The sequence below is a fragment of the Naegleria fowleri genome (assembly GCF_008403515.1).
Source record: "Naegleria fowleri strain ATCC 30894 chromosome Unknown tig51, whole genome shotgun sequence".
NCBI classification, from domain to species: Eukaryota; Heterolobosea; class Eutetramitea; order Acrasida; family Naegleriidae; genus Naegleria; species Naegleria fowleri.
This window is the reverse complement of record NW_025407983.1, coordinates 109,629-131,458: the sequence shown is the minus strand read 5'-3', so window position 1 is coordinate 131,458 and position 21,830 is coordinate 109,629. Positions and strand designations below refer to the sequence as shown.

The 21,830-nt window shown below is 38.9% G+C and overlaps 9 protein-coding genes across 9 annotated transcripts; 5 read left to right on the top strand and 4 right to left on the bottom strand.

Moving 5' to 3' along the window:
* Nucleotides 1–99: 99 nt before the first annotated feature.
* FDP41_006129 (uncharacterized protein) lies at nucleotides 100–630 on the bottom strand (the record flags this gene model as incomplete). Its single annotated transcript, XM_044709730.1, has 1 exon — nucleotides 100–630. One exon carries the CDS (start codon nucleotides 628–630, stop codon nucleotides 100–102), a length of 531 nt encoding a protein of 176 aa, XP_044559368.1.
* An 83-nt stretch (nucleotides 631–713) lies between these two features.
* On the bottom strand, nucleotides 714–2,906 carry FDP41_006128 (uncharacterized protein; the record flags this gene model as incomplete). Its single annotated transcript, XM_044709729.1, has 1 exon — nucleotides 714–2,906. One exon carries the CDS (start codon nucleotides 2,904–2,906, stop codon nucleotides 714–716), a length of 2,193 nt encoding a protein of 730 aa, XP_044559367.1.
* A 579-nt stretch (nucleotides 2,907–3,485) lies between these two features.
* On the bottom strand, nucleotides 3,486–6,849 carry FDP41_006127 (uncharacterized protein; the record flags this gene model as incomplete). The annotated part of the gene is made up of 4 exons (XM_044709728.1): nucleotides 3,486–5,566; nucleotides 5,710–6,416; nucleotides 6,634–6,643; nucleotides 6,750–6,849. 4 exons carry the CDS (start codon nucleotides 6,847–6,849, stop codon nucleotides 3,486–3,488), a joined length of 2,898 nt encoding a protein of 965 aa, XP_044559366.1.
* A 523-nt stretch (nucleotides 6,850–7,372) lies between these two features.
* Nucleotides 7,373–9,184, bottom strand: FDP41_006126 (uncharacterized protein; the record flags this gene model as incomplete). The annotated part of the gene is made up of 1 exon (XM_044709727.1): nucleotides 7,373–9,184. The coding sequence occupies one exon, from the start codon at nucleotides 9,182–9,184 to the stop codon at nucleotides 7,373–7,375; it is 1,812 nt and encodes a 603-aa protein (XP_044559365.1).
* Nucleotides 9,185–9,213: 29 nt separating this feature from the next.
* On the top strand, nucleotides 9,214–11,115 carry FDP41_006125 (uncharacterized protein; the record flags this gene model as incomplete). The annotated part of the gene is made up of 2 exons (XM_044709726.1): nucleotides 9,214–10,455; nucleotides 10,600–11,115. 2 exons carry the CDS (start codon nucleotides 9,214–9,216, stop codon nucleotides 11,113–11,115), a joined length of 1,758 nt encoding a protein of 585 aa, XP_044559364.1.
* A 488-nt stretch (nucleotides 11,116–11,603) lies between these two features.
* Nucleotides 11,604–13,097, top strand: FDP41_006124 (uncharacterized protein; the record flags this gene model as incomplete). Its single annotated transcript, XM_044709725.1, has 2 exons — nucleotides 11,604–12,061; nucleotides 12,221–13,097. 2 exons carry the CDS (start codon nucleotides 11,604–11,606, stop codon nucleotides 13,095–13,097), a joined length of 1,335 nt encoding a protein of 444 aa, XP_044559363.1.
* Nucleotides 13,098–14,312: 1,215 nt separating this feature from the next.
* Nucleotides 14,313–16,283, top strand: FDP41_006123 (uncharacterized protein; the record flags this gene model as incomplete). The annotated part of the gene is made up of 3 exons (XM_044709724.1): nucleotides 14,313–14,879; nucleotides 15,049–15,362; nucleotides 15,455–16,283. 3 exons carry the CDS (start codon nucleotides 14,313–14,315, stop codon nucleotides 16,281–16,283), a joined length of 1,710 nt encoding a protein of 569 aa, XP_044559362.1.
* Nucleotides 16,284–16,577: 294 nt separating this feature from the next.
* FDP41_006122 (uncharacterized protein) lies at nucleotides 16,578–20,192 on the top strand (the record flags this gene model as incomplete). Its single annotated transcript, XM_044709723.1, has 4 exons — nucleotides 16,578–17,964; nucleotides 18,083–18,838; nucleotides 18,925–19,060; nucleotides 19,175–20,192. 4 exons carry the CDS (start codon nucleotides 16,578–16,580, stop codon nucleotides 20,190–20,192), a joined length of 3,297 nt encoding a protein of 1,098 aa, XP_044559361.1.
* Nucleotides 20,193–20,480: 288 nt separating this feature from the next.
* Nucleotides 20,481–21,806, top strand: FDP41_006121 (uncharacterized protein; the record flags this gene model as incomplete). The annotated part of the gene is made up of 1 exon (XM_044709722.1): nucleotides 20,481–21,806. The coding sequence occupies one exon, from the start codon at nucleotides 20,481–20,483 to the stop codon at nucleotides 21,804–21,806; it is 1,326 nt and encodes a 441-aa protein (XP_044559360.1).
* Between the last annotated feature and the right edge of the window lie 24 nt (nucleotides 21,807–21,830).

The window sequence follows — 21,830 nt, the reverse complement described above, 5'->3', positions numbered from 1 at the left end:
TGATAGCAAGGTGAAATAAAATTCACTAAATTCATAATCTTTACATAATGAATATATACAATTGGAAATATGTGAAAGGACTTTAATCATCATATCCATTCATTCCTTTTTGTTTCGAAATACTGAACGATGATTTGTTCGTGACGACATCGGAGGCTTTGTCTGTCCATCCTCTCGTTTTGAATGATTATTATTCTGATTATTTCTTCCATTATTATTATTATTATTATTATTATTACGTCTCTTCATAAACGCTTTTACTAAATTTCTCTGAATTGTCAATTGTTCGGTTTGCTCATTGAGATCATCCTTGTCGCCGTTTGTTCCGGAAGCATCTCCCATGGCTCCTCTTCGTTTTCTTCGATTATTCAGAGATAATTCTAAAAGATCAATTCGTCTGTTTTTTGCTTCAATGTCGGATTCGAGTTGATGTATGTAGAGAAGCATGTGATGAAATCGTTGTTGGAGAATGGAATTTTCAGAGTTGACGGAATCATCCCATCGCTCGAATTTGAGATTGGACATGGGATTACATTCGAGAGCAGCAAGTTTTTGTTTGAGAGTTTCGCATTCGATTTCTTTTAACATGAGTCGGATTTGGAGAGGAGAGGAGAGATCGAGTGATGACATTTTTTTTGTGACAAGTGAAAGCTGAGGCTTGACGACGCACCGCTATTTACAATTTATTAATCTGAGAATCATATCTCTACAATTCAATTTTGTGTTGTCGTTGGTATATATGTAGTTGGTTGTTGTGGTTGTTCCTGAAGTTCAACATCTCCATTATTGTTGTTGAGAGCGTTCTCTGATGGAATGCGTTGTTGAATAAGGTTCACAACAAAGGTAGGATCAACAGTATGCTCAAAGATAATACCAGTGCTTTCATTGTCAAGAGTGAGACGAATCTTGTTACCTTCTGGTACCCAAACACTTTTAATCTTCTCAAAAGTGACCGATTTCAAAGTCAAACATAATCCAAGTGGCAACTCATCCACTCTAATCACACGCTTATCTGTAATGTAGTAGTGAACCTTTCTCATTCTGAACAAAATCTTTGATATTATGTATCCAATAGCAACAAGGCTCAATTGCAATAACATGAGTCCCTTACTGACAGAGTTGTGAGCAAAGTGAATGGCTGAGAGTGCTATGCTGCCACCAATGGCAAGAACGAACAAGACACCAAGCAAAATCTTGATTACCTTTCTAATTCTCTTTCCATTGCTAGAAGACTGTCCATGGAAATGAGAGCACAAATTCTTGTTGGAAACCTTCTCATAGAAGAGTAACGTTTCTTGTGGGGATGTGGCAGTATGTCTAAGGGCACCATACAACATCTTCATTCTCTTAGCCAAGCAGCTCTCCTTACGACGTGGAAGTTCCATTTGCAAAGTCGAACATGAGAGAAGGGTGTGGTCCTTTGGTTCTTTTGGATCTTGAATAATGACACAGGATTGAGAGACCTCATCCAACTTGTAGACTTCACCAGATTCCTTGAATGGGTTCTTAAGGTATTGCTTGAAGAATCTGTCAACGGAGCATCTTGTTCTTCCTTCCAAACGTTTGTATCCAACGTAAATAAAGACTGCAATGGCAATCAATGAAATGATCAGCCATATAACCACCATGTATCGGAGTCTCTTTTTGAATGATCTCTTCACTTCTTGTACAGTCTTAACCATTTCAAATCTCTCATTGCCATAACAGTCATCATTGTGGTTACCATCGGGACGTTTCTCTTGTTCCTTAGGATGATCGTGTTCTTGCTTGGAGAGAATTTGAGCGAGTGGAATTTCACGTGTCATTCGGTGAGGACCGTGATGGTGACCAGAAGGAGCACGCAATTCTCGAGTCATCATGCCATGGTGACGATGGTTGTGGTGACGGTGATGCATCATTTGTGGTCTGGCACCTTTATGATTGCCAGGAGCCTTATTCTCACTGCCATGACGATTTCCATGATAATAGGTACCCATACGACCAGAACGATGTGCCAATCTTCTATTTACCATGCAAGTTAAGCTTCCCTTAGCGATCAAACGATCTCTACAGTCGCTTGTCTTTTGTGAGAGTGAGCTTGCACATACCTCTCTCAAGGTGTACATCTTTCGAACAGGTGCTGTTGCCCCATTGGTTGGTTTTGGTGAAGAGGATTGTTGTTGATTGACATTGTTTGGATGTTTATCACCAGCACCGCATGAGTTACATGATCCCATGTAATACTTTCCGTTTCTGGCAAGGTCAACATTCAAGTTTATATAATACATGTCACGATCGTAATCGAAATGAACCACCAAATTGTCTGGGTCTTTGATAATGACACATTGATCCTTCTTGTAAGCCCTTTTCTTGTCAATACTATTTCCAACAGTGCTTAAGAAGATAAATGTCAATATGAATAACAATACTCCTAACACAGCCACAGCTCTTGGAATGCATGAAACCGATTTGGTTTGGAGAGAACGATTGAAGTCATTACGTTTCCAAAAGAAGCACCCACAACCACCTCTTGTAGGTTGGTTTCTGGTGCCAGTTGTTGTTGTTGAGGTTGCTGTTGTTGGAACTTGTTCTTCTTGTGATGGTTGTTGCACTTGATGAAGAAGAGGAATCGTACCAGTCATTGGAACGACGTTATTTGCAGGTTGATGATCATCGACTTGAGGGATGGTTGTCATGGGAACGCTGCGGGATTGCTGTTCCACCACCTGCACTGCTGCTGCTGATATTGGACCACTCGTATAATAATAGGGATGAGGATAGCCCAAGGATGGGTACATGCCATTATTGTTGTTGTTGTTGTTGTTGTATGGTGATGATGATTGTTGGGAAAAGAACACGGGGTGCGGATATAGAGATCCCATATGGGAGGATGATGAGCCTCCTTGGGGAGGTGTTGATGATTCCATATTGTGTTCTTCTTTTCAAACACTACGATCGCTCACTTGTACAGGAATGAAAGAGTGGTTGGAGTTGTGGTGGTGGTGATTGCTTTTTCTTCAAGAAGGATTTCAAGACTTTCTTCTAAGAATCGAAAGGACAAAACGGCGCTTTAAAGAGATTGAAAAAATAGTGAAACAAAATGCGCAGCGGACGTTTTTTCTTTCTTTCTGTTTTCGAATTGGAACTGACGACAGTTTGTGAGGTGTTGAATTCCGCTTCTCTCCTTTGAAATTCAAAGTTGAAAGGTTTGTGGTTCCTTATTGTGTGTGTATTCTTTTGTTGATAGATTTTAAGGATAGAGAGGACAGGTGTTCATTTGAAATGTTTTAAAGTGGAATCTGTGACATTCATTTCTTGTTTGTTCAGTGAAAGAAATGTTCTTTAGGATGAACTCATTGGTGAATTGAACTCGAGTTTAATTCGTCGTATTGATCACGATTACATTGTTCTTCGTGTCCACATGCTCATTCACCTCCATGGAATTCTACAATAGTTTCTGAATTGACAATCGTTGTGACATCTGCTACTACAATAAGAGTCTCTCCTCATTTATTATTAAGGTTGGATTTTACGAATGCACTTCTATTCACCGAGGACTGTACAGAAAGAGGTGACGTTCGTTGTTGGGGAGTTCCTCCCGAGTTAGACATTGCTGAATTTCCTCCTGCGCTGAGCAAGCTAAGATTCAATGAAGTCACTTGTGGCGGTGTGGATGATGACATCTTACTCAAATTATTCCCTGAACCACTTTTGTTTGTTGTTGTCACTGCTTTTGATGTTGCGGTCATTGAGTTGTTCTTATTGGGTTGTGTTTGTTGCTGCATTTGAAGGTTGGCAGGCTTACTCGATTGAATATTCAATGCAGAGGATCCCATTCGAGAGGCATGCATGGATGATGATGACGACGACACAGGCAGTGACGATGATAATCTTTGACCTTGTTGAAGTGGTGGTTGTGCCATTCGCATGGGTGACGAAGTTGTTGAGGGAGATCCAGAGAGTGTGAGCGATTTGGTAGGAGTGCTCTTCATGGAAATGGATGAAGTTCCAGAGGTGGTTGTTGTTTTGATTTCATTGTCTTTCAAGATGGTTTTGGCAGTTTCAGAAATTAATATTTGAGGATCCTTCTTGTTGCCACTCAACTGATTCTTTCTACATTTTCCTTTGGCGAGAGCTGCAATTTCAATACCTCTCTGTTCACTGGAGAGAATCTTATTCAAGACAATGAGAGGATCAGCTCCTGTACCAATGTAAACATTCGACCCCATATTGCTATAAATGTTGTTATTTACAATATTTCCCAATCCACCCTCTATAATTCGAATGCCTTCTTGATGACCGTCATGAATTTGATTATTTTCAATGACTGGATTTCCTCCTCTCTCGATCAAGATATTTGCCTCCAAATTTCCAAAAATGTCATTCTCAGAGATGGTTCCATGAGAATCCGAATGAATGTGAATTCCTGATTGAAGTGAGTCACGAATTGTGTTGCCAGTAATGGTTGGATCTGCCTTATCACAAATCTCCAATGTCACTCCCTTAAATGTGCATTGTTCAATGGTGCAGTCACACTTGGATCCTCGCAACACGACCACTCCAAGCGGATGTTTTGAAGAAACTCTTGTATGTGCCCCAGGCTGTTGAGGTTTGTATTCCGAGTTGTAAACAATGATATTTCTAATTTTCGAATATCTCACATTATCGAAAATGATCACTTCAGTCACTTCCTTTGGTTTGTACAGAATGACATGTGACTTTCCTTCAGACATTCCTTTTAACACAACACTTCTGTCAATAATGACTTGTTCTCGATAAATTCCTGGCTTAATCTTAATGATTGGTGTTGTCAGCGGTCTTGTAGGTTTAATAATTTTCCTGCCATCTGAAGGTCGAATGGTGAATGGTAAGTTAAATTTTTGCATCAAGAGACGTTGCTCTGAAAAGTCATCCGAATGCACAGGATTATTCGTTCCCAAAATGACACCGCCACCACTTGTGTTTCGTCCATCGTCATCGCTTGAAGGAGGCGATGAATTATTATTATCTTCTCCCTCTAAATTCTTATTCGCGGTGCTATTATGCCAGAAACTTGTTGTCTTTTTGAGAGAGGAAGTGTTACCCCCTAATGAGAAACTTGTCATGTTTGCAGCAGAATACGTTTTTGTAAGAGAGTTTTGAGAGGATGGAATTGGGCGCTTTGGTTTGAGAGTTGTAATATCAGGAGGAATAGCATTAATGGCTTTTTGAATGGAGTCATAATCTCCGCTTCCGTTCACATCGACCGTCAATTTTAAAGAATTATTAAGTGGAATGCTTCGTAAATCGTTGAGAATGTCAGCAAAAGTGGGTCGTTCGTCAGGATCCTGAAGGCAACAAATGGAAACAAGTTTGATGAAACATTCGAGAATGGGGGAAGATTTTGCCAACTCGTCTTGCTTGTCAATCTTGGGTCTCATTCCACTAATGACTTGGGAGGCCACAGCAAAGGGGTTAGAAACATCGTGAAATGGAATTAAATGGGTGACCAATTCGTAAATGACCATTCCAAAACTGTAGACATCGGCTTTTTCACCTGACGAGGCAGCCGATGAAAACATTTCAGGGGCCATCCATCCAGAAGTTCCTATGTCACAGTGAAATTGAAATGGAGTCATCAGATTATATTATTATATTATTGGATACAAAGGTGGTGACAATATGTAATCATATTAGTTCATTCAATTTTGTCGTTTCGAATGCTTTCAACAATTAAAAGAAATGACATACCTTTCATTCCAGAAACGCCTGAATTTCGATTTCTCATGGTTGAAAATCCAAAATCTGAAATTTTTGATGTTAAATTTTTGTCGAGTAAAACATTGTGCGATTTTAAATCTCGGTGAATGATGGGTTTTGGCCTCGAATGAAGATGATGCATGCCTTCAGCAATGTCAATAGCAATTTGAAGTTTCATCTCATTACTCAGTATAGGTTGTCTCTGCAAAAACTTTTGATATCGATCTGCCTCTTCATGATCGTCCTTTAGTCCAGCTCCGTGTAGCAGTGGTTTCTTTTGAGAGGTAGTTGTTGTTTTTTGTTTTGACTCAAATTTTGATTGTTTGCTGAGAAAGCTTTCACTGCTCGCTGACTCATCCTCCATGGGTGCTAATTGTGATAAATTTTGTTTTTGAGCTTTCATTAAAGGTTCATAATCATATTCTGGAAGAGTCGTCTCCAAGATTTTGTGAAGTGAAAAAGGCATAAATTCCATCACTAAATAAACACAATTTGGATCTGTGCTCCATCCATATAAATTCAAAATATTGGAATGTTGAACTCGAAGCATGACTGCAATTTCATTGAGAGTCTCTCGCCATAATTCATCATCTTCGGAAGCAATGCTTGCAAGACCGATTCGACTTCGTGGTGTACGAGCATTCTCGGGAATGAAGAGTTGTTTGATGGCACATACTTCTCCTTCGTAGGTTCCTTTGCTATTTGTGTTTTTTTTTTGTTTTTGAAGAATAAAAAGGATGTGAAACATTGTTGTTAAAAACAAATGTTGGGAATATTTGAAAGAAAAGGTTGAAGCAATCCGAGGTGTATGACAATGTTAATAATAATTGTGTAAATAAATTATTTTGTTTTTCAATACAGCGAAAATGTCAGATGCCAAATGTCAGCCATCATCAAAAATAATAGTGTGCTTACCTGACAAAGCCTAAGATAGCCCGAGCAACAACACAACAACACCATGATGCGTCATCATGAGAAGATTGTTAATGGTATGTTTCAAAATAATCCTCTTCTTCAAACGGAACACTTACCAAATCCGCCCTTTCCTATCGTCTCTCCAAACTCCAAAGCCTCTTTATCAATTTTAAATTCTTGAATTTCATCCTCCAACTCTCCGATAGATAAGGACATGATTGTTGAATCTGTGCTTTGTTATTACGATGATTATTTCAAGAATTTAGTGTTTCAAAGAGATTCAATTGATGACAACAACAATTCAGAGAGTATGAAGTGTTGTCAAAATGAGAATTCAAAATTGTGAACGGTTGATGTTGTTGGAAAATTGTTGTTGTTTGATGTGATGATAGATCGGTCCTAGACTATAACAATGGTCGGATGAACAGTGTGTCTGTGGTTGATTGTTGTGAGTGACGATACGCCGAGAGTTGGTGTTGTTATTTTTTTGGTGACACGAGCAAGAGATGTTCTCTCCTGATTGGGAAGGTAGGTTATGTGTTTCCTTATCTTCTGCTCCTCGAGAATAGGGAACTGCAAATCATCTTGCAAAAAAGCATTTTCGATTTTGCAAAATGACAGACACTAGAGTGTTGAACTTAACGATCATAAAAATAATTTAGTGGTGAAGTTGTCGTTGATGAACAAGCTGAGTTTCCTAGTAGTAGTAGCATTTAGTAGTCAACATGGTGGTTCAATCTTATCGTTGTTGTCTTTTTCTAGTGGAGTTTCCATCGGATTTACTTCCATGCTTGCTTAATCCAGTCATGAGAGTTGGTTTGTAGTTGAAAATGATCATGTACTTGCTCTTTCCAAATATTTTCACGTAAATTCTCCAAAGTTTGTTATGTGTTGAGAGTTGTTTTTCCGAGTAATTGCAAGGCACCTTAAGAACAACACAGCATACTCCAAAATAGAGCATGTGTTCAATCATTTCATTGGCATTTCTTGAGATGGTTTCGGTTTCAATTCTCAAATCTTTAAGAACCACAGATGGATCGAACTCTTTGCATGAAGGTGTCAAATCTAGCATCACAACAGAGGACCGAACGTCGTTTTTAGGGTCGAATAACCAAGCAAAAAAGTTCACATTTTCTACTGTTGATTTAAAGGCACTTGTTGTTGTGAAGATATTACGTTTCAGTAAGTGCTTGGTGAATGTGTTGACATTGTGTTTGGTCCATTCGAAATGTTCTGGGTTGGGTTCAAATAATAAAACTTCAAAGTTGGTCCTATTGATTGATTGAGCGTAGTAATGTATAATTCCAACAAGATATGTACCCAAAGACCTCGTATTATCCAGAAATCGATTTGGAAAAACGCCACTATGCATCCTAATTACTCCACCAATGAATGAGACAATTTCAATGGATTCATCAAAGGTCAAAATTTGAGATCTATTCAAGGACACATTACCAAGTTGTAACTCTTGAAGTATTGAATCTGGAAAGAGAGAAACATTTCTACTTTCTCTTGAAACTCCCTCTTGTGCTAAGTGAGAATAGTCGATGGATAAAGATTTGTCGAAAAACTCATTTCTGTGCGACGATTCATCTCGTAATTTTTTGATTGAGGTATCCAAAACTCTTCTCATATTATTCCTGATAATAGTTAATTCGTTGATTTTTTGTAAATAGAGTGTAGATGTGTTGTGGCCTTTTTCTGCAGCTCTCAATAGTTCTGCCTCAATGTCTTCGAGTCGAAAACCTTCTTGTGACTCATCAAACAATGGTTGTGGCATGTACAGTGCACTAGTATCGACACTACCACCACTATTGATGGAAGTATTACTGAATAAATTGAATAAGGATGCTACTCCTGGCGCTTGTTCGTCCATGTGTGACGACAAAGCACCAGCTTGTTGCTGGGAGGACTCCATGTTTTCCGATGTTGTTGCAGAATTTTCCTCCTCTAGGGATGGAATTGGCATGAATATTATTTCTTTGCACAACTCCATCGCTTGCATGCAATCACTAAACACATTTGATGAATTTAAGCTGGTATTCAATTTTTCATTCATCCTTCGAACAATTTCCTCAACTTCGTCCTCATCATCTTCAGCATTTCCGTCCTCATCAAATTCACTCTGGTGATGATGGTAATCCTGATGAGAATTGTTTTCATTAGGTTGCGTAAGTGAATGCATCTGAATTCGTTCTCGAGGAATGGGCATCTTTGTCATAATTGAAGAGGACGTTGTTGTCATTTCGGAATTTCCTTGATCCGACGGAGAAGTAAGAGGATGATCGTCTTCAGCAGTTTCATCTTCGTTGTCTTCCTCTTCTTCAACCCAAACCTCATTGCTACCAATGAAAAAGGTCTCTTCTTCATCATCCTTCTCTCGGAAACCTCCAAAACCATTCTCCCTCGTTGTTTTTGGTGATTTTTCAATATTTTCATTGGTGATGATTCCTTCTCTATCTACCTGATAATGATGGTCATCTAGGCTTGATATCAACGGCCGTTTAGGACCATTTGTTGTGGTGGTGGAAGACGATGATGATGGTAACATTTTTTGTATTTTACCAACAGCTAAAAAAAATGTATTCCCAAAGCACCTCCTCTCAATTACCACTTTCATCTTCATCATCCTCAGCCACACCATCAAATCTTCTCCAATCATTATTATGTATGAATAGTAATAGTGTTCACCACAGTAATTATTCCAGCAGCAGTAATGCGAGCAATAACCATTCCCAAAATGATTTAGATCAAAATAATAATTTTCAATCATCCCTTTCGGGATTTGGTTTGATGGGATTTTCTCATGCTCAACAACCACAACAACAACAATTTATGATGTGGCCAAATTTTCACGGATACACTAATAATGCGTACCTTCCATCTACATTTTCACAATCTTCCAATACCGAATTTCCATCTTCTTCATGGAATCAAGATTCATCACATTATTTCCATCATGCGGGATATGATTCCACCTCCTCACAACAACAAATTGCACCATCAAGTGGATCAAACATTCCTCCTCCATGGATGATGATGAATGATTGGGGAGGTGGATCTGTCTATAACGATCAAGCATTTGCAATGTTTTCCGAGGATACTATTCTAAGCTCTTTGTCAATCCCATCCTCTTCTACCATCTCTGAAGATAGCCATTCCACCAAACATCATGACGACAAATCATCAATATTAAATTCTCTCCTCACAAGTACATCCACAGTAAGCAGTGCCAATACACTAACATCGTCGTCTCCGAGTATTAGTAGCAACAGTAATGGAAATTACAATACTGTCATCACTTCTAGTAATCAAGCTCCGTGTCCTGAAAAATCAACCCGAAATGACATTAGAAAACTTCACATTCAACTGAGAGCCTCATTGCGGTTGTTAGAAATGGAGAAGCAGAAAATTTCCAAACTTAATTCAAAAGACACACACTATATTGTGGCTGATCAAACATTGGAGGAAACAATTGCTCATGTTAAAAAACTTCTCAACATTGTAAATAAGAAGCAAACTAAAGAAGAAAAAGAATGTACAAAATTGATGAACAAACAACTCAATCACACCGACTCTTCAGAACAATCCAATACTTTGGAAAATTATTACAATATGAGAAAATTCTCTGAAAATATTTATGGCTTCTTTCCCAAGCATTTAGTTAGTAAGGTGAGATATGACTCTGAGTTGGCTCTCTCGTACTTGACACCATTCAATGACGCCTTTGAAATTGCTTCAATCATGAATGAGATGATCAAGCAACAGTCAGGATTTTATCCCAACCACATCATAGATGGCACTGGTGGTTTAGGAGGAAATGTAAGTTTTTATTTCGGTTGGTGTATACAAATGTATATCTTGGGTGTTGGCTATTTTCTCTATGCTTTAAATATCATCACCTGAAATTTACAATAATCATTTATTTTTGAAACTCACACATGTACAACTAAACATTTGCCACAGGTTATTGGTTTTTTGCGGTATTTTTGGTCGAAGAGGTTGCACCGAAAAACTGTGAGCATGATTGAGCTCGACGAGAGACGATGTAAAGATGCTCAGTACAATATTAATTTATTTGAAAACGAAGAAAAGAAGTACGATAAAGATTGTGTGACATGTCATGTGGAGTGTGGCAACTTTATTGATTGGTGGAACAAAGAAAAACCTAAAATGTCCGAAAACAAGCGCAGTGAAACACTCATTTTCTTTGACCCTCCATGGGGCAATGCTGATTACTCACTACATGAATTTATCGATGACTTGTACATGATTCAGGAAAATTTATCGCCTGTTAGCGTCAAGGCCTTTTCACAACAATTACTATTGGAGGACGGAGTTCAATGTGTAGTGTTGAAGGTACCTTACAACTTTTCAGAATATAGTCTATCAGAGACTCTAAATGTGGAGTATATTTTAATGAAAAAGGTGAAATATGTGCTATTATTCCCATATCATCAAAGTTCACTTACCAGACTGTAAAGAGAAAGAGCCCTTTATATTAGAGGGTCATTCCCACAATTTGCCTTGCCTTCATTTATATTCCAAAGATAGATTATTAAATATGTGCTATTATTTAGAAAAGAGAAAGTAACGATGCTAAGGTCATTACCTTTTGTGAAATGAATCTCTTTCACACCCCTCGATATCTTTGACATTAACAGAAAGTGAAAATTGCAATGTTGTTTGTTAACTTAATTTATTTAAATTCTAGGTCAAATCAACAAAATACTAATCCTGAACTGTCAAACTTTGAATTCAAGTCAAAACAGTTCTTCCCACCGAAGTTTCCTCCAATTTCGTTCCAATTTGGGGAGAGATCGAAACAAACAACAAAAAATTTCAAGAACAACTTTGGAGACATTAATGTTCGGATAAATTCAAATTTTAAATCAATTAATTGAGAAGGACAATTTAAAATTCAATCGTGAGAACAATTTTCAAATTGATGCCTAACGAATTTGGTCAAAATGATCACCTTATCATCCACAACATCATCCCGATATAAAGGAGGAATTTATTCTCCATCATTCTCCATGCGACGACACAATGATCATGGAACGGTTCCACTCTCTTTCTCTTCCCAGTTATTATTATTATTATCAGTTAGTTTGATAATAATACTGCTGTTATTACTCAACCCACACACAACAACAATATGCCTGGCCGAGTACTCTCTACTCTCTGTAGATTCCTTGCTCAGTTTGTCCTCTTCCGACTGTTCCGTACAAGTCTTGGAGAAATTTACCTTCTCCTTTTCAACACCTTATTCTGTACTCTCTCGTGCATTGCCATCTTCTGAAAGTTTACCCTATGCACTTCAGTTGGATCAATCAGCGGACATTTTCATTGAGAGTCCTGATGTAACATTGTATTCTCAAACACTACTCATCTCTAGCGATGGAAAAACAATTGTATTCCGAGTGAGGTAAGTTTAGGATTGCCAATATTGAAATTGGGAATAATGTAATAATGGATTGGTGTGTGTGATGTATTGGACTTCCCTTCACAACGATCATCGATGGTATGACCATGGGATTCTTCTGGAACGCCTGTTTGGAATTTTGTGTCTCCTAACAACAACTAGTTTTGCGGACCCAAAAGAACTTGTTCAAAAACCTCAAGTATCCATTGTGTATGGCTATCGATTGAAGCGAGGACCTGTCGATGTTCAAAATTATATGGCACAAGTGAAGTGGCATACTCTCTTTGTGTCGCCTGTTTCGAGAGTTTCCTTCGTGTTTGCCTTTGAGGAAGGTCTCTATGAATCTATTCAACCCACCGAAAATGTAGATACTTTTCACAAATATTCGAATTGGATGGAAGGAGTCAAATATACCATTCTGAATTTCAATTCGACGCAACTTGCTCCAAACACAGATTTTAAGGCTGGATTTAATGCCACAAACACCAAATTTGCAAAATGTGTGTTTCCTCCCACGACAGCACCTTACATGATCGATGCCATGTTCGTATTCTTGTTTATACTATTACCAGTGAGTGTGTTTATTTTGCTTTCAGCTATCATGTGTGTATTGGGGCATATTTACAAGCGATGGTCACGACATCGAATGGCCGTGCATAATGCCGTTGCTCAGGCAAACAACGACGCGAGTGACGACCTTGTACGAAGACATCCAATTTCACCTTCTCTCCCTCCTGCCACCAGTCACACACCATTGCCTCCTTCCAATGAGAAAACAGAAGAGCCACGAACCCAACAAACCTCTGTGATCATGGCACCCTCTGGTTTGAATTATGTTGTTAATACTGTAAATGATCACGAGACGAATGATGGTTTTACTGGAGTTGTGTTGCCTCCCTACGTACCAGCATCCTACTTGACAGAGAACAATGGTGGAAACAATAGAAATGCTGAAAACGAGGTTGACATTGAACCCATTCAATACACTTCCAACCTTAATGTCGAAGACCACCACCAGCATCGACCACCAAACGTATGAAGAGTTCAAACTTTCACAGACTAAAGGATGGCATTTGATTTCTGAATTTGATACACCCGCAACCATTCTTCATATTCTCTCGTTTCAACAAGTCTAGAGAGTGTATCTGCCAAATTCATCAAGACATCTTCGATAATGACATTTTTCAAATATGAAATGGTTACTGTCGTTCTTGTTGAAGAAATAGAGCAACTTCTTGCTGTGGTTTCCATGTCAACATCGTTGTGGCTTAAAGGTTGTTGTCCATTTTCCTGTAATTGAATATTCCTGTCGAAATTGAAGCGGTGGTTGTGGTAGCAATGGTAGTTTCCTTGATTGAATGTCATAGCCCGATTGAGGAGGAGGTTGTGGCGTCATGACTTGTTCTATCAATTGATGAAATGCTTTTTGTGTTTCCGACTAAAGATTCAACGCATAAATGCCGGTGCTTTTCGTATCAATCTTCCAAACGAAAATAAAGGATGATATAACATGCCTGGAAATGCAATTTTGAAAGGAACCATTTGGATTGGGACAAAATCGGTCGTGTCAATTTGAGTGTCACTTTTTGACAGATATGTTTGTGCAGGTTTCCTTCTTCCGATAGGAGTCTTGTAGTAATTCACGAAAAGATAGAATAACGTGGATGACATGATAATAATGTCACTATCGCGGAATAATTGTGAAGCTTGCAGATGGAATCTGACAACATGTGTTGCCGCACATGAAGAGAAGAAAGATCAACATTGAAAAACTCGAGAGATTTCTCAAAGTGAGAAAACACTCTTTCGTCCACTCCAATGATGAGAGGGTTCGATTCGTCGTAACTACTGCTCAGATAAGAGACATATAGTTTTCCATATATGGAAAAGAATGGTCCTCTTGATGATTAAGAATTGAATTTTGAACATTTAGCTCGCAACCCAAGACTATTTGTGAGAAAAGGAAAAAAGAGTGAATCCACAAGATGGAGAAAACAATGAGCTTCTTTGCTCTGAGAGAAGTGCGTCCATTTTTTCGTGTCACGTTGGCCAAAACTCTGTGGATGCGTATCAAAAGTCTTGTTAAATGAGAATTACACAGTTCCCAGTTCCCAGTTCCAATTTTCTGTGAGATTTGTATTTCTTTTCATTCCATATTTTGATGCTCAATGCAATTCCACTAGTCTTGTTCATTCATTTTGATTCCTTTCTTATTGTGTGATTTTTTCTGAACTTCAAAAAAAAATCTTCAAAAATGTCATCCTCGCTCGACGTCAACAACAACGAGCCAATGGTCGGTGCTGCACTGCCGAATATTGTTGGTGATGATGATGAAAATGACAGGGCTGAAAAATTGAATAACGATTCGGACTCGGAAAAGCATCTCTCAAGCAATGCATCGGCTCTTGTTAATATTATAAAGGCGAATATCGGATCGGGAATTTTAGGAATGCCCTATGCCTTTAAATGTGCTGGATATTGGCTGGGTCTTTTTAGTATTGTGATTATTATGTTGATTGTAGTGCATTGCACTATTTTATTGGTCGACAGTAAAAGGTATCTCAACAACATGTTGAAAAAGAAACGAAAGAAGAAAAAGGATGAAAATGGAATTGTGGTTGGGGATGAAATCTCTGAGGCACAATCATCACCAACTCCGACCATACCTTTGACAACAAAAACAGAAGCAACATCGTCGACGACAATGGATGAGAAGGAAATTATTACATTTAACGATATTGGTCATGCAGCGTTTGGTCGAATTGCTACAGTGATTATTACGTTCTTTTTGTTTGTTACGCAGTTGGGATTTTGTTGTGCTGTAAGTGTCATTTTCATACATGTGATCATTATTCATAAATATTTAAAATATTAATATAAATTTAATGCACATGACTCGAATTGGGAATACCATCTTAATTTTGAAATGATTTTTGCAAACTTCACCTCTCCTTTTTTCATGTTTTTTCACATTTGTACAACGTGTATAGTATCTAACGTTCATTTCTTCGAATTTAATGAACATTTTTGGGACCCCAACGACATTGGGATGGAAGGCTCTCTTTATTTTTCTTACAGGAGTTACCGTCTTTCCATTCTGTTGCATCCGCAATTTGAAATACCTTTCTCCAGTTAGTATAATCTCAGAAATTATGATTATTCTAGGAGTTGGAATCGTATTGTATTTTGCGTGTGACAAACTTGCGTCTGAGCCGTTCCCAGGTCTATATCGAAATTTGAGACCTTACAATTTCGAACAATTTGCCACCTTCTTTGGCATTTGTTTATTTGCATTTGAAGGAGTGTAAGTATTATTATGGAAATTGATCGAAATTTTAGAACTCATTGAAATTATTGATTTGAATGATTATGGATGGTCTCTCTTGGCTCGCTCAGTGGACTAGTTCTTCCCATCGAATCGAATATGAAAGATAAGAAGGCCTATCCCATGTTACTCTTTGTTGGAATGATTATAATTTGCGCTTCAATGATCTTATTAGGAATTGTGGGATATTTGGCCTATGGTATGGGAGTGAATAGTTTGATCACGTTCAATCTTCCCGCAAGTGGAGCCTTACCCCTTATTATCAAGATCTTCCTCATAATTGCTCTTCTTTTCACATATCCAATTCAACTCTTTCCAATTTCTCAAATGATGGATTCTGCAACGGGATACCTTGCCTCATGGATACGGAACAAAATTCACAAGAAAACAACAAAGGAATTAGAAACAGAAGAGGAACAAGAGGAGGAACAGCATGCTCTTCTTACCCAACCCACAAAATCTGGCCAAAATTCCATCAATTCTAAGAGTGACAGCTCGGATGAGAAGCGGATGAATTCTTTACTACCTGATGAAACAATAGCCACACGATCCAATTTTAAGGCCAAAGGCTCAGCATTGTACCTTCTCATGCAAGCATGTCTCTCTCCGAAATTCCATCTCGAAAACTTTATTCGCTTCCTAATGATCATGTCCACAGTTTTATTCTCTGCATTTATTCCTTCGTTTGGTGACTTTTTAGGATTAATTGGAGGATTTGGAGGAACAACGTTAGCATTAGTCATGCCCTGTGCAATTCACTTGAAAGTCATGTGGAAACATATTGATTGGAGTGTCAAAACCAAAGATATTGTATTGATTATTTTCGGTTTGTTTGCAACCATCTTCTCTACGTATATTTCCTTCCGAGATTTGGTCACACATTTAGAAGAGGGGCAATAAGAGACTTAAAATCTCGTGAAAACTCTTAATGAACAATCGAATCTTTGATATCATTTTTCATCATCAAAATTCATGAACCTTATATTCAAACGAACCTCATCTAAGAGTTGGTGTTTGTGAAATTCATCACCTTGGCGTAAACAAAAATTCACCCAATGTGAAACCTTATATCGAAAAAAGGTTCTCGCGACAATTCAAGAGCATCGCAACTGACCATCCTTAAAAAAATTGCGAAATTAGTGAACTTTCATTTACAGTCGCGTGTAGAAAACGCTGCTCAAACAAAATAGCGTAATGAGGAAAAGTTCATCCTTCTTATGGAGAGGAGAAGGAGGTGTTTCTACACCCCCTCTTCGACCTTATCTCTTTATGGTTCTACTGATCTTAATGTGCTGCTTGTTGGTTGCCTTAATCATGCCGACCAGTGCTGTTGCCATCATCACGAAGAAGAAACGTGATTCATCCTCAAACTCTCCGTACGAAGAGATTCGTTTCAGAGCCATGGAAATGATGGATGAGCCACGACGGCGTACTCTTGGAAGCTCCTCCTTCGTGCTCTCCGACGATAATAATTTACTTTCACTAAAGAATCGAGAGAGATGGAACGCCTTAATGAATCGACCCACCCATCACATTGGAGAGACCAACAACAACCATGAATCGACAGTAGAACCCAAATATCAATTTATAATCAAATTGGCAATTCCAAAGTCTGTCCAGCCTCGTAACGGTGATGATGCTTTCATCCATGTATTGTCGTTGACCTCCAGTGATGATGATGTTGTTATGGAGAGGAAACAAATTCATCATCCACTCATGACCAAACTCATGCGTTCCAACAATATTCTCGCGAATCATGTTGTTTCAGTGGTCGCAAAAGCCAGTGAATTAGACAAATTGAATCGAGAGAATCCCAATCTTTTCGAATGGGTTGGTACTTTTGAAAACCACTTGAAGAGTACTTTGAATTTTCAATTCTTGGAGGATAAATCTCGTGAACAATGGAATAAGGTGAGAATAGATGCTCAAGCTGCTGATGTTGGTGCTGATAACGACAACAATCAAGATCCTCTAGATAGGATCAAATCAGCCAGAATGATGAAGAAGAATCATGAGAGATTGACCGAAACGATCGGGTCAACACCTTTGCTCCTTGATGTGGTAATCTCACTCATTCCTTCATTGGAGGCCATACAATTAGGAAAGGAACGTCAAGAATTGCAGCAAATCGTGTCCTCTCTGAATGCCTTACTTGAATCCAAATTCACAAAAGGGCAAGACTTTACAATGCTCCACACCACTGGAGACGATTCTCAAACGTGTGAAATGAGTTTCTCACCTCTCAAAGCTGCCCAAATTGGTCAAGTATTATTGTCTTATCCACATGTGCATTTCATTGAGAGAAAATTGGAGATGACTCTCCACAATCGATTTGCGAGTACACTCATGCAGCAAGCAACTTCCACATCCCCCACTACTTCTTCAACACCATTTTATGATATGGGAATTTACGGAAGCAATCAGGTCGTGGCTGTCTCTGATTCTGGACTCGATCACGACAATTGCTTTTTCTATGATTCCAAGACCACTCCAACCGTCAATGTGTTAGACACCAATCGAAGAAAGGTTGTTTACTATTCGAGCACCAATGGAGATAATTCAGATGGTGTCGATGGTCATGGTAAGTTGGTTCCTAGGTAGACCTACACTTTAACAATGATTATTGTGAATCTTTTATTGCTGCCATGTTGAACGAAATAATTTCTCATTCTTTTAAAACTGGTGTCCCAACACAACAGGTACTCATGTTTGTGGTGCCATTGTTGGATCTATTGAGAATCAGGCTTTGAACACATCTTTGAATAGATATCACGGCATGGCTCCAGGTAGTAAGATCTGGTTCAACGATATTCAAGCTGGAAATGGTGGTCTCTCCATTCCAAATCCTGTGACTCCACTCTTCCAACAACCCTATGACAATGGAGTGAGAATTTTCTCCAATTCTTGGGGTTGCGGACCTGACAGTTTCGTGTCATGCAATTACGACTGCTCAAACTGTCAATTAACACGAGCGGTGGGAACCTATGCCGCAGGAAGTTATGTCACCAATGCTGACTGTAAGGCACTTTTTGGAACGACCACATGTTGTAACATTTGCAATGTCTACAGTAGCCAATGTCAGACCATTGACAAGTTCTTGTGGGATCGTAAGGATGCTGTCATTTTGTTTTCGCAAGGAAACTCTGGATACTTGTCTGAATTCGGCAATACAGGTTATCCAGCTGTTTCAAAAAATACTATTTCTGTAGGTGCACATCATACCAGCAATGCAGGTTTTGTCGATGGTGTGAATTATGACGATTTTTTGAAAAAGATGCAAGAAGCCAATTTACCATTCACCTCCACTGCACAATGTTGTGCCTATTCAGGAACGAGCTATCAGGCAGTCAGAGCATATTGTTGCCCAACAACCATTTCACAAATGTACTCATCTCAGTCGTCGATTTACAATGAGAATAATTTGGCTTCTTTCAGTAGTAGAGGTCCTGCATGTGGTAAGTTGAACAAGTTTAGTACCAAATACTTTACAATAATGCATCGTGTTTTATGACGACATGAACGATTTTTTTCTCACAACAAGGAGGAAGAATCAAACCCGATGTTGTGGCTGTCGGACACACGGTCATTTCCACTCACTCGGATGGCTCTCTAACCACAAAACAATGTGGATCACAAAGTCCTCAACTTGGAAACAGTGCCGCACTGTTATTAATGAGGTAAGTGTGTTGAGGTGTGTCTTACAAATCATGCTAACTCATTCCCAATGATTCTAAATAATACCATTTTTAATAATGCCATACCATTTTCCAATGTTGGAATACTACACACAGTGGTACTTCTATGGCTACTCCATTGACTGCTGGAGTGGTGAGTTTGCTGCGAGAATACTTCCAAAAGTATGCACAAATCGCGAATCCATCAGGCACGTTGTTGAAAGCTGCCCTCATTCATAGCGCGACGCCACTCACAGGAAGTGTTGCCATTTCTTTCGATGAAAGCAATCGAAAGAATATTCAACAAGCGTATGGATCTCCCAACTTTTATGACGGTTTTGGAAAGGTTCAAATTGGAAACCTTTTGAAAGATACCAACGGTAATGCATTAGACATGAAAATTTGGGAGGCCAGTTTTACATCCTCCTCTGAAGTCTTGCGTGTGTGTTTACGAATGAAAAAGACTGCAAAGAGTCCTTCTTCGTTTAAAGCAACATTGGCGTGGTATGATATGCCTTCGAGCATTGCTGTGGAGCCAGCCCTTATTCATGACTTGGATCTCATCGTGAACCAATACACGTTGGACAGCACAACAAATACAGTCTCAAAATTACAACTCTTATTTGGAAATGGAGCCATTCAGTATGGAGATGACAAGAACAATGTGGAACGCGTGAGTGTGAGTGGAATTTCGAATTCTGCGGTCAACTCAGAATATCAAATGGTGAGCTTGCAAATTGTCAACTATGGCATTACGGCGAACACCAAACAACCCTTCACTGTGTTGTCTACCTATCCAAAAGGTGACTGGGATTTACTTGCATCCAGTGAATGTGTGTATCAAACATCTGTAGACCCTTCACAACCTCAAAAAGGTAATGTGGCCATTGAGACCAACATTTCACTTCCTCTTGCGACTACTTTGGGTATTCTCGGAGGCATTGCAGCGTATGTGAGTGTGTTGGTGGCTGGAATTATTTTGGCCTTGATGTATCGTGCATGGAGAGCAACTAAAAAAGGAAAATCTGCTACCGTTAGTACAAATACATTTGCAGGAAGTTCTCAAGAGGTCGTCATGATGGAGGACATGGCTGTTTCTGAATATTACTATAAAAGAGATAGTCAATTGAATTAAGGGTAGTAAGAATAAGTAAATTTGGAGGAGAGCAACGTCTTCATAAAATCATCTTGTTGTTGGTGAATGTCCTCTTGAATGTCTCTCTCTTGAAAAATCTGCAGCCTCTCAGCAGAGTCGACATGAAAAATGATCTTTTGATTTTTGATCTTGGAGACCATGAGAAGTCATTCAGACCATGTTTTTCATTACTTAAGTTCATTATCTCCAAAAGTGTATCAAGTTCATCTCAATCGAGTCTCAAAAGAAAAAATTGTTTGACCAACATCGTCACCAATAGTGCACGGCATGACCGATCCTCTTGCTTGTGTGGTGGATCTCGGAAGTTACAACCTTCAATGTGGTCTCGACAATCGGGAATTCATTCCTCGGAGTGTCTTTCGGAATGTCCTTCTCGAGATTGAAAAATCCTCCTTCCTCATTGGTGATGATCAAGTGGGAGAATATGTAAAGAAGAAGCACCATCACACTCCTCCAATGCTCAATCGTAGTGATGATTACAATGATGATGATGAACTTCTCTTGCATTATCCCGTCCAACATGGTCAAATCCAAAATTGGTTTTATTTCGAACAAGTCCTGCATTTCATGTACGATTCGGAATTGAGAATCTCATCGGAAGATCATCCCTGTTTCATGACCCATTGTCCTCTCTTTTCCATGCACTCTAAAAAACAACTCTTGCATTTACTGTTTGAGAATTTCCAAGTTCCAAAATTTTATGGCGCCACTCAATCCAAATGTTCTTTGTTGAGACATGTCACTAGTGGTCTCGAGGTGAGTAGTGGTCATGACATGACCTATGTGGTGCCCATTGTGGAAGGAATGGTGTTGCCACATGCAGTGGTGAAGAGTGGTGGTGCTGGTGGTGCTGGTGGTGAGAACGGTGATGGGTTGGGAGGTCGATATGTGAATGAACAATTGGAATGGCTATTGAAAAACGATGAACAAGACCACGATGAGATGGAGATTCGAAGGAGGATTCAACAACAGTCTTCTTCTTTAAAGAATAATGCATCTTTATTTATGAAACATCAAGCATTGGATGAAATTAAGAGAAGGGGTGGATTTTTCATTTCACAAGATTATGAAGCGGATTTCATGAAAATGGTTGAATCCAAATTCACATCCACGAATGTGACACATTATCAATTACCGGATGGAAAGGAGATTGTGTTGGATGACAAGGTGAGAATTCAATCGACGGAAATACTTTTTCAACCTCATCTTCGTTTCCTTAGCAATGTCTTAACAACAACTGCAACTACAACAAATACAACAACAAGTACCACTCTAGGACTTCATGAAATGATCTATCAATGTGTTCAACAATGTCCTGTGGACCTTCGATCAACCTTATGGTCGAACATTGTACTGTCAGGAGGAAATACTCTTTTCCGTGGAATTGAAACTCGATTGAGAAACGAGTTGAACCATTTAGTGCCAACCAATGTGAATATTGGAATTATTGCACCACCAGAGAGACAATATTCAGTTTGGATGGGTGCTTTGGCCTTGGCTAAGAGTTCACAATTGGATGACTTGTGGGTGACCTGTGAAGAGTTTCATGAGTTTGGAGAGAATATTGCACATCGAAAATTGATCATGACTTGATGAACGAAAAACAGTGGAAAGATG